General features: G+C 34.9%; 1 protein-coding gene across 3 annotated transcripts in view; it reads left to right on the top strand.

Annotated features, from left to right (window-relative positions):
• The window catches only part of LOC107032693 (protein ENHANCED DOWNY MILDEW 2-like), a 23,953-nt gene extending 11,914 nt beyond the window's left edge, over positions 1-12,039 (top strand). For all 3 annotated transcript variants that reach the window (XM_015234264.2, XM_027912479.1, XM_015234265.2), the window contains exons 8-20: positions 2,208-2,455; positions 2,572-2,664; positions 2,753-2,985; positions 3,075-3,249; positions 3,381-3,528; positions 3,634-3,735; positions 5,591-5,683; positions 8,626-8,667; positions 9,358-9,468; positions 10,934-11,005; positions 11,081-11,187; positions 11,268-11,331; positions 11,410-12,039. In XM_015234264.2, the coding sequence (XP_015089750.1) occupies positions 2,208-2,455; positions 2,572-2,664; positions 2,753-2,985; positions 3,075-3,249; positions 3,381-3,528; positions 3,634-3,735; positions 5,591-5,683; positions 8,626-8,667; positions 9,358-9,468; positions 10,934-11,005; positions 11,081-11,187; positions 11,268-11,331; positions 11,410-11,850 (1,929 nt within the window). In that variant the 3' untranslated portion in view covers positions 11,851-12,039. The remainder of the gene's footprint in view (positions 1-2,207; positions 2,456-2,571; positions 2,665-2,752; positions 2,986-3,074; positions 3,250-3,380; positions 3,529-3,633; positions 3,736-5,590; positions 5,684-8,625; positions 8,668-9,357; positions 9,469-10,933; positions 11,006-11,080; positions 11,188-11,267; positions 11,332-11,409) is intronic.
• Positions 12,040-12,045: the final 6 nt, after the last annotated feature.

Raw genomic sequence — 12,045 nt, 5'->3', positions numbered from 1 at the left:
CATTTGTTCTTGGTTATCAAAAAAGCAAAGTGTTGTTGCTCAATCCACTGCCGAAGCAGAATATGTTTCAGCATCCAAGGCTACTTCTCAAGCTATTTGGCTTAGGAGAATATTTGAAGACATTGGTGAAAAACAAAAAAAAAAGGACTGTTCTGTATTGTGATAACAAATCAGCAATTGCAATTGCCAAGAATCCAGTTAGCCATGAAAGATCAAAGCATATTTCCATCAAGTATCATTTTATCCGAGAAGCACAAGAGAAAGGCGAAATTCAGTTGCATTATTGTCAGACAGGAGAACAACTTGCTGACATCTTTACCAAAGCACTTCCTAGAGAAAAATTTTGCTATCTTCGAGAACGCATTGGAGTTATCAAGCAAATGCATTAAGGGGGAGTGTTGGAATTAATGCATCAATGTTTAGTCTTCCAAAATTGTCTCTTAGTTTTTCAAGAAGTCTTTTTAGAATTTCGTAGTACATGTATCTAGTAAATTGTGATACATGTATTTAGTTATTTGTGCAAGACTTTTTATTTTCTATTTTGAGTAGTATAAATAGTGATGTAGTTGATGATTGTAATCATCTCAAGTGGCCTTAAGTAGCCTATATAAAACTTGAACAATCTCTAAAAGATAGTATTCTCCTTCTATATTTCCTACAAGACAGTGTTTGAGAAGTTTTAATATCTGGTTTTGCATTATGCTTCTACATTTCTAGTTAAGCACTTCCAAAGTGGTCTTTTCAAAAAATTTTCCTTTGTAGTCCTTAGCGGGGATATTGTAGTTTTCTCTGTGTTAGAATGTCAACATAATGCACTGGATTCTTCATTGTAAATAACGGCATGACTAGACGTGTAAGATGAAATCATTATTTGAAGTTGAAGTTTTGTTTAGACATGCAACTTGGTTTTTTTAAGTTGTATTTTTGCATAAACATGAAAACCCCACAAGTTGTGAAAACTATCAAAGTCTCTCCAGCTCTTACGTATCTTATCAAATGAGCAAACCATAGTTCATAAACAAGATATTGGAATATCCTAATGCATCGGATTAATAAATCACATATCTCCACATTCCCTTTATAAATAAATGTTTGGTGATTACAAACTTCCACATACACATAATTTTATATAGATCCACTAGTCAACAATAGTAGTAACTAATTACGCTTTAATATAATCCTCAATTAAGTCCTCTCACAAGGTACAATCAGTCTCTTCACGCTGAAGATGAGTCTTCTTTTTTTTAAAAAAAAAAAACGAACTAACTTATGCGTCAAGTTTTACATTTTTAAAAAATCGAAATCATGATGTGGAATCCAAATCATGTTTTTTTGGGAGAATTTGGGATTTGAAATCATGATCCCAAATCGCATGTCCAGCTGTTTTGAAATCATGACTTCATATCACATGTCCAAATACAAGCTAAGACAAGAGTTTTCTCGTGTGGTATCTGTGGAATACCTATTTTCTGAATCCACACATGACTCAAATCTCGTATAATTTGAGCTGACTCTATATCTAACTTGCAACAGTGTCATATGTCATTTTTCTTCATTCTTGTGTCCAGAGGCTGATTTTGGAGTATTGGTGAGGTGTGGAGGGAGCTTGTGGGAAGCTTATTAAGTAGAACTGTTGAAGGAGAGAATGTCAAATAGGCTGGAGGGATGATTGAACGGAAGAATTGATCAGGTTTAAGGAAAAATGGTTCTCTAATGAGGAGAGATAGAAACTAGATCTGACGGGTTAAAGAAATGCAGGAAACCACTTTGTTTTAAAAATGCAGAAAATCAAGAGAGACGGATGGGAAATGTGGGTGGGAGTATGCTAGGATTAAAGCTGGTAGTCACCTCAGAGTACGTCTGTCTTCTATTTCTCATCACTGGATAGTGCTAGCATGAAAGTGGTAGTACATGCTACCTTCTGGAAGAATGAAAATAATTTTTTTTCATATAATAGAATATGGTTATTCTTCTCCCTATCTGATCTGTGTTTTGCTCAAATGAAGAGCACTGGAAGATGGTCGGAATTTCTGCAGTTTAACCAGAGCCATTTCTAATTCCCAGAATATGGACGAATTGGGAATTGAATAATACTGGAGATACTGATATATGTTTCTTCTACATATTTCCCAATTCTTCATATCACTGTTATTCTATTTTGATATCCAAATTGCTCACCTATGTTTAATTTGCACAATTTTCCAAAGGTCTTCCCTTGCATTTCGGCAACTTGTGGACACTTCTTTCATCCTAAATGCGTCTCAGAGTTACTTTATCCGGGTGATAAATGTCGAGCCTTAGAGCTGCAGAAGGAAATCGTAGCTGGAGAATCATTTACTTGCCCTGCTCATAAATGTTCCATCTGCAAGCAAGGGGAGGATAAGAAGGACTATGAGTTGCAATTTGCAATTTGTAGACGCTGTCCAAGGGCATATCACCGCAGATGCTTACCAAGGTTTCCTTGATCTTATTGTCTTGATTTTGAGTGCTTTGATTAAATAATACATTAATACTTGAGGACAGAAGTATTGGGCATCTCATGTTTTGTGTTTTCTTGTTGACTTTTCTAAGATGCATTTCTTTTGAGGCCTCCCATTATGACAAAAACATCCAGAAAAGGGCTTGGAATGATCTTTTGCCCAGACGTATCTTGATATACTGTATGTAAGTTTCATCTGCAACTTCAGGAATCCTGAACCATTCATGTTCTTAATATGTGTTAAAAGAATTACCAACACCTACCTCTGCCCAGGGATCACAAGATCATTCCTAAAATTGGGACTCCAAAAAGGGACCATATCGTGTTTCCACATATTGATGGGAAAGCAAACTCACAATCCTCAGGGCTTCCATCAGGACCCGTGAGGATGCTCTCACGAAGGAGTAAGGTTCTTGGTGCTCTCACTGAAACAAGCTTCCTGCACATGAAAAGGCCTTTTGAGGCGAGTCACAGTGCTACTGAAGTTGGTGATTCTTATGGAAAAGGTGCTACATGGCTTATACAAGCTCTTGTTCTGTAATTGGTCAAAGCTACTAAGTCTATTAAAGATATTAAAAATTTACATCTATGTCAGGAAAACAATTGAAGCCTCCAATGCAGGAAAGAGGCAAATCGAAGGTGCCACTAAAGTTGGTCTGTGCCTCACAAAGTACTTTTAGTGGCAAGACGGTGAATGTCCGTCCAGTTATGCCTGTGATGAAGAAGACCAGCATTACACAGCAATTGGCTGATAATGAAATGAAAAAGAGGTACTCAATGGACTTCATCATGTTCTTAAAGTTGAATCATCCTTCCGTTTTCCATCCAAGATATAACTTTTAATGGATGTTTAATGCATTTGGTTAACCTATTTACTTTGCATTTGATACTTGGTTTGCAGAATGATGACTTTGATAAAAAACTCCACCTCTTCGTTTAATGTGGAGGAATTTGTGAATGAGCAGTATCGGAAATGTATAGATAGTAACTCTCAAAAGAATTTCACAGACAAGGCCATTACCTTGGGAAAAGTTCAGTGTTCTGTAAAGGTATATCTACTGGTTCAGTATTGAAGAGAATGTAATCAGTTTTTCTTCTTATTTCTTCTGCAGTTTTCTTTTATATAAAACATTCCTCTTTATTTTCTGGACCAGGCTATTCAAGTAGCGTTGAAGAAACTAGACGAAGGATGCAGCATTGAAGACGCCAAAGCTGTCTGCGAGCCAGAAATTCTAAGTCAGATTTTCAGATGGAAGGTTGCTCCACAGGGCCTAAAATGTTCTTACCTATAAACACAGGCTTTTTATAGCTACATTCTTGCTCCTGACTTGATGTGTTATTTTGTGATCAAATTTTTGACGAGTTTCATGCTCCACAGATTAACGCTGTGTTGTGCAGTAAGTTCCCTGTTTGGGTGATACATAGGGAGTTCATGTTATGTCCAACAATTCTGAGAAAAGAGGAGTGTCGAACATAGGAAGTGCATGTCATGTCCAACAATTCTGAAAGAAAGAGGAGTGTCAATATGACAACAACATACCCAATGTAGTCTCACAGAGTGGGGTCTGGGGAGGGTAGGGTGTACACATGCTTTATCTCTACCTCAGAGGTGAGGTAGAGAGGCTGTTTCTAATGGCCCTCGACTCAAGACAAAGACAATGTAGAAAAGACGTAATGAAAGTACAAGACAATTGAAAATAACAAAAACAAGAGATAGTAGTAGAACAATACTACAGCAATAATCCTATAATCGAGCTACAAGAAACAACAAATAGTAACATAAGTGGAAGAACACGAAACTACAAGAATAGTACTAAAACTGGAGTGTCGATATGACATATCATATATTCTAGGATCAGAAAGAAAGGATAGAGGAAAAACTTTTAGGGTTTAAATCAGTCCTGGAAAAGCTTAAAGAGGCCTAGTTCTCTTTGGAAATGTAAGCCCATGAAAAATACTTGACAAAACACCATTTTCAAGAAAGAGAGTTGGTTCATATTAGTGACATCTTTTTGTTGGAGCTAAGTGAACTATATCAATAGAAATGTAGTACCTCTGTTACTTCTTTTTAACCAACAGCTGAGATTTGTATCTTGCTTAGATGGTGGTGATCTAGTTGTAGGAGTATATTAGATTATTGAACTTACTACTTGCACCAACAGAATTCTACAAGTTTCCACATGTGATTAGCAAGATGCTGTCGTAGCTACGGGTTAACAGTCTCCATGATAACATAAATTATTTTGTGCAAGAATATAATAACTCCCTTTGATGGTCTAGCTGTTACCTAGTCCAAAAATTAAACCAAAAATCTGCCTCAGCTGCTGGAAGTTCCTTCATTAATGCATGCTTGGAGCCCGATTCCTTCATTAGCTCGTGGAATAGAATTACTAGCTCTTCTTTCTGATGCACTTTTGAGATTTTGTCTAGATCGTTTCTTGCTAAGTCTAGGCAAATAATTCATGCACTTGAAGGTAGTCTCTAAACTTGCATGCATTGCATCACAACAAGTTGTATATCACAACAATTAAGTTTTTTAGTTCCACCGAATGTTGTTAATTATTTTCAAGAGTTCAATCTTATTGGTGTGAGAAGAAGAAGCTATTGTATGTCAGTATTTGGAGAATCGGCACCACAAGCTTTGTATTAGTATGTCGTGTCATCTTACATAATACAATATACTAGATATATATCTCAGTGTTAATAACCTATTCCTACACAAAGATATGGTTATCCTTTCTGTACTGGAGACTGTTATTTCTACCTTGAATAGCTGGTAAATACAGCTAAAAAATCTTCGTTGGCAGTGTTGACTGATTGCAAAAAGATTTTTTTACTGGAGAGTGTAATTGGTGATTCCTTTTGCATATATTGCTTTACCTATCAAATATGACCATGCTATGAAAATCTAGACACATACCTTCTCAATTATGGATACTGGAAGTTCCTGTAGTTTATGGATCTTCGTTCTCTACTCAACATTTCATTCTCTGTCAAATGACTTGCCAATCATTTCTATTATTAAGCTGTATTTGAGCCTTCAATGGTTGTTTTTGATTGACTATCTGATAAATGAGTTGCAAATATTCATTTCTCTCTTGTATGTTACAGAAGAAGCTTGGATCTTATCTTGCCCCTTTTCTTAATGGGATGCGCTATACGTCTTTTGGTCGCCACTTCACGAAGGTGGACAAACTGAAGGAGGTATGTCCTGTTTTTGCATTTTATTATTAGATCTTGTATCTTGATGGATATGTTGTTGTATCTTGTATCTTAATGGGAGTGATAATATAGCTGCATCTCACTAGTAAACACTGTCTTACATCTTCCGAGTTTTTCTAACCGATGCAACTTTAAAACAAACTCAACAAAGCCGGTATACTAGTCAACCCTGTCTTCCATCGTCATAACTTTTGTATTTGATGCAATGCTAAAATGTACCCCAGAAACATTACATGAGGAAGCAGATTAATACCCTGGAATTTTGTATGCATGTCTTCAGTTTTCTAACAAGGTTTACCAAAAGTGCTTCCTGAAAGTAAATAGAGATGTATAGTTTCCGAATTTGATGTAGAAGTTGCAATAACAAATTTCAAACTCTCTCTCATTTGGCTAAGCCTAAATAAAAGTCAAGATAATCATTCAGAATATTGTAATAGAATTATTGATGATTATGTCTTTGTTGAAAGTCAAGAGAGCTATTAAGCTAGTGTTTGGTCATAGATTCCCAAATATTTTTGGCCAGTCATTTTTGGGTGAAGTTTCACCATGTGGGGAAAATATTTGACTTAAAGAAATATAATTTATATCCATAAGTTTTAAAAACTATTAAAAATACTCTTCAAGTTTGTATTATCATTTTATGATGAACATGTTCTGTGATAAAAATTAAACTCATAAATTATAAGCTCCAATCTTTGCATTGCTTTTAACAAGTTTTATGGAACAATACCATTACATACTTGAGAGTCTGATAGCAACAAACACATCATAAACATTAATACAATACATAAGTTGAGCGAGTGCCTTCATGGTGCGTTTCTCAAGCTTGTCAAGTTGGGATTAATAAATGTTGGGGTGTTATTATAAAATATAAAAGTTTGAGGTAAATTTTAATTTTTTAAAAAAGTAGTTTGTTTTTTTTTATATAGTTTTTGGGATTTTATTTTTGCCAAAAATATGACATGTTATATGACCAAACTCTTTTTGCCAAGTTTTATTTCCAAAAACTACTTCTACTCTTTATGGACTAATGGATGCTAAGTATGGCTTTGCATAATCTTTGAGTTGAAGTTGAAATGTAGGATTTGAAGTTGGAAAATGGTCCGTGGAAGTCACGTTTGGACATGAACTTGGATGGCAAGTTGAAGATTTGAAAAGTTTCGTTTGAAATGCTCATTCAGACATGCTATTTCAATATTTCACTTGAAGTTCAAATAATATTTTACTTGAATTTCAAATAATTTTTCACTAGAAACCAATATTTCGTGGCCAATCAGTATTTGCAAATATTTTTCTACAAGTTAACTGTTGACATAATTATTTGATGGAGAAGCAAGCCATTGAGAATGTTGTGTGGAATATCTAATGATTATGTCATGATAATTAGGAATCTTTTTGTATGCAAGGGCTTGTATTAGTTATGCTTAGATTATTTCTTATGCAGTGTTTGGTTTGGTGCACTAAAAATAACATGCATTGTATAATTTCTAAAATATTTATTTACAAAAGTACCCTCCTCAAATATGGGGAAAGGATGGGGAAAAGGTTTTGAGGGGCATTTGTGTTTTTAATCATGGCATGCATTAAAACCCTTTGCACTTCAATGGATTTCCATATTAGTTAAACATACCTTAAAATCAATTAGAGTGTATTACTAATGCATACATAGGTGAAAAAGTGTACCAAACAAGGTACTATTCATACACAAAGCTATTGCATGCATTATTTTTTCTAATGCACTCTACCAAATGACCTATAAAGAAAAGAGAATGAAGAGATATTGGGGAATGAATGGCTTAATTATTCCCTCAAGCAAGTTGGGAATTTTGTAATGGTTACAAGTAATCCAGAAATGGATATGAGAATAATTCCTATTTCTAATTACACTGTTACAAGGATTGTAAATCATTTCCAATACAAGGAATGATCACTTAGCTTGTTTACTTGTTCCAAACATAAACTTTCTTAACTCCCTCTCAAGTTGGAAATATAAAACGGTGTTGTCAAAAGCACGCTTAAGCACAGAAGTGAGGCTCAATTTACTCAAAACATGCTGAGCGCTTTGCCTCACCTCACTAAGGATGTTGTTCAGTGTCGTCTTTAAGGTTTTAAGACAAATTTCCCTTGCAAACGAGCGTCTCCTGAAGAGGCTACACTAAGCAATTGTTATTTCACTTTATCGGTTTTTTAAAAAAAATTTCTTTGTCCATATATTTGTTATTCATTGCTTATACTTATTAGTCTTGGACTAATTATATACTCCATAAATTTGTGTGTATTTTTCTTTCTATTTTCGCCTTTTCTCATTAATGCCCACATTTTATTTGCTCTTTGCACTTAAAGTCCTAACAGGCCTTAGAGCTTTTATGTACTTCTGATAACATTGGTATAAAATGTTTAGTACTCCCTCTCTAGTAGGGATGTATACAATGTATGCTCCTAACTTGATTCACATTTGCTTAATACTACGGCTGCAAATCGGTTTTGTAAGAATATACGCCACAAACTGATCATTCAAGTTGATGAAACATGTCATAATGCAAATACTTGTTTGACCATCAGTATTTGAATATTCTGAATTTTGCTCCTCAAATTACGGTATGGTATTTAAATACTAGTTTAAGGAGTAGTTAAAGTGAAATAATGGTTTCCATCTACAAATATTCGACTTTCACATACTTTGTGAGATAAAGTTCATTTCCAAAATCCAAACACAACTGCAACTTCCAAATACTACTTTTTCAACTTCAACCAAAATTTCCCAAATGTCTACGTTATATTTTAATGTATAACCTACTTGTATTTTGCACTTGCAGCACATGACATTATATTCTATCCCACTATTTTTTTGTTGCCCGTAGTTATAAATGGTATCAGACTTATTATGTGTTTTTCTGCAAATTAGAGGCTGAATCCTTGTGCAGGTGGTTGACAGACTAAGATGGTATGTGCAAGATGGTGACACGGTAAAAAATCCTAATGAGTTTGCTTCTTTATTTCCTTGTAGTTGTCTCTCTTCTTGTATTAACATCATAACCTGCCTATCTTTTCTTTTTTTCTTTTGCTTCTTTATTTCCTTGTAGTTGTCTCCCTTCTTGTATTAACATCATAACCTGCCTATCTTTTCTTTTTTTTCTTTTGCTTCTTTATTTCCTTGTACTTGTCTTTCTTCTTGTATTAACATCAAAACCTGCCTATCTTTTCTTTTTTACTTTTGATGTGGAGGATGTAAATTGTATTTGTTGACTTAAAAGGTGATTTCTGAATTTCCAAAAATTTTCAGTCTGCCCAATTTTTGTAAAATTCAGATTACAAATTCAGTTAAACAGATTCTTTTACTACTTCAATTTTGTCTCGATAAATTTGTTCTCGAACCTTTGATATTTTCAGTCGAACATCTCTTTTCATGCACTTGTTTGCTTTTTTTTTTTTTTTTTGGTTTCTTCTTCTTCCTTTTCTTCCAAGGGTCTATTAGAAAAAACAACCTCTCTACCCCCACAAAGGTAGGGGTAAGGTTTGTTAATACCGCACCCTCTCCACACCCCACTTGTGGGACTATACTGGTATGTTGTTGTTGTTCTTCTTCCTTCTCTTATCTTGTTCAAAGGATTGCAGCTTTACATACTTCCTTGAATGCTGAGGTGTTTCCTGTTCAGATAGTCGATTTCTGCTGTGGATCCAATGATTTTAGCTGCTTGATGAAAGAAGAACTAGACAGAATGGGGAAAACATGCCATTTCAGAAATTTTGATCTTGTACAAACAAAGGTAAATTGTTTCATGACAATCATATCAGCTACCTTCATTTTGATTATCTGAATTACAGGTGAATCAGATTCCTGCTGGGAATTCTGTTTTTTTTTTTTGGGTAAAACACAGTAAATTAGAGTTTTTCCTAATATTTCCTCGTTCATCAACTCTTCTTGTGTGATTGTTGTTGGATCAGTCAGAATAGGGGCCCTTCATGTTACAACTGCTAGTCTTTTACTCTTTTTTGCTCCAGTCGTACAATACCTTAAGATTTGTTCATTAACCAAATGTTACAACGTAGCACTCCATAACCAGCATGTGGTATATTATTACGCAAATAAAATGTGATGGGTTGTAACTAGAATGATGAAAGAGAATGAAAATATGTGGTGTGGTCTTTTCTTAATCATTGGTAATTGAGGGATGAGTTATTCTTTTAGGGCATGGTGAAGTTTCTACGTGTGTGAATACTATTTAGCTTCAGTTTGTGTTGTCAGACACAAAATAGGTTGAGCAGAGAGATCCTCCAATTTCACTTGGAAAATGCCTCGTAGATACGAGAAGTCACCAATACAGTAAACTATTTCTACTTCTGGACCACAGACCATCCTTGACAATTAGGTTTATCGCCACTTATAATGCTCCATCAAGTGAGAAGATTTGCTTGTTAAGAACATTGCTTTAAAATCTGAGTGAAATTACCACATCTAACCTAGTCAACTCGAGTTTTTAAAATAATTTGACTCGTGAAAAAGACTGATTAGTCATGATTAAAGCTCAATCTTCTCACCAGAATATAGGGAGTATTTAGTTTGTCAAGCCAACTCAAAAGCACATTACTATCTAATACAAGTTATTCACGACATCTGAGGTGCTGGAGAGTCAATAGTTTCATATAGTTGTGAAAGTATTGCCATACATATTCCTTTTATGAAAGCATTATGAGCAAGGTTTTAATTTTTAACTTATCAGATCTTCAATTTTTCTGAACTGGCTGAGTAATACAGTCCATTCTTTAGGTTTATGTCTTTAGACTGTTGTTTAACTAAATAATATGTGTGCTTTGATGCTTCACAATAGCATGCATCTATTGGTTTCTGGAGATTGATATAGATATTACTCTTTTTTATTTTATGTTATCTTATGCTGATTTTGCAACTATTGCTTGAACTATTAGGGCATTATGAATCGTTATTGTATAAATTAAAGAAAAAACAGGTTGTCTTGGACATTTTTTGATAGATTGAACGGTAGAGGGAAGGGAGGGGATAGAGTTAATGCATTTGTACACCTATGTTAAGTCTCCTCTTGTGTACTTCTCACGCAAACTAAGAATATGAAACTTTCATCCCACTTTTGCTCTGTTTCCTTCAAGTCCACATTGCCCCTGTAAGATTGTTTGCTTTGTATTCATTAACTTAGTGTCTTGTCTAATTGTCTTATAAGTTAATGAATAACCTCTTGAAATTTCACAACTTTCCAGAATGATTTCAACTTTGAGAAGAGGGATTGGATGACTGTTGGTTTAAGAGACTTGCCAGAAGGATCCAAATTGGTATGTTGGAAACCCTCGACTTTGAATAACTTGACATTGTTTTGAATAACCCATTTTATCTTGTGCCTTGAGTAGATCATGGGGTTTAATCCCCCTTTCTCCACGGCAAATGAATTTATAAGCAAAGCTCTCACATTCAGACCGAAGCTTCTAATTATTACTGTTCCAAAAGAAACAAAAAGGTGAAGATTTATATTATGAAAGCAGCATGTTCAGTTATTTTCTGCTTACCACTTGATTTATCAATCTTCTGCCACTGCAGACTTGATAAAAGAAAGAATCCTTATGATTTGATTTGGGAAGATGACGTTATCTTGGCTGGCAAGGTGCAAAAGATTGAAAGATTTTTATTGCCTGATATTTCTCTTACAAATGATATGACGCAGTTCTTTTTGTTATGCCAGTCCTTTTACCTGCCAGGATCAATTAATGTTTATAACCAGCAGATGGACCAATGGAACATCGTGTCCCCTCCAGTATATCTGTGGAGTCGCCCAGATTGGACTGCTAAGCACAAAGCAGTAGCTATGCAGCAGGGGCATATTAGAAAGTCCGAAGCAGAAGGAAATATAGTAAATACAGGGATCACAAATTACTTGATGCAAGAAACACATGATTGCTATGGTGACTTTTCCGACATCCTGACCAGCTGTGGTGACATTAGTAGCTTGCTGGATGATATTCCTGAGATTTCTATTGATGCTGAATGTAATCAAAATCAACATTTTGGAGTTCCTGAACAGGATTTGTGCTACGAAGGTAAGGATAAAAATGAAACGTCACCAGCTGAGAATATGTGCATTGACATGGATCTGTCAACTCCAACGAATTCCCCACTTCACTGAAAGATCGAGTCTCTCTTCTCAATGCTAGGCCTTCGTCTTCACTTTTGTATTTACAACTCATGCTGCGTGCTAATATCCTCAAGTATGTTTTAACTTTTGCTACTGTAGCTTGAAATTTTCATTTTCAATGACAAGGTTACTACTATATAGGAGAATATCCACAGATAATATTACAAGTAGATTTGGTTATCTTAC

This window comes from Solanum pennellii, chromosome 10, assembly GCF_001406875.1.
Source record: "Solanum pennellii chromosome 10, SPENNV200".
NCBI classification, from domain to species: domain Eukaryota; kingdom Viridiplantae; phylum Streptophyta; class Magnoliopsida; order Solanales; family Solanaceae; genus Solanum; species Solanum pennellii.
Note: the sequence above shows the minus strand (reverse complement) of the source record. Positions and strands in the feature narration are given on the sequence as shown.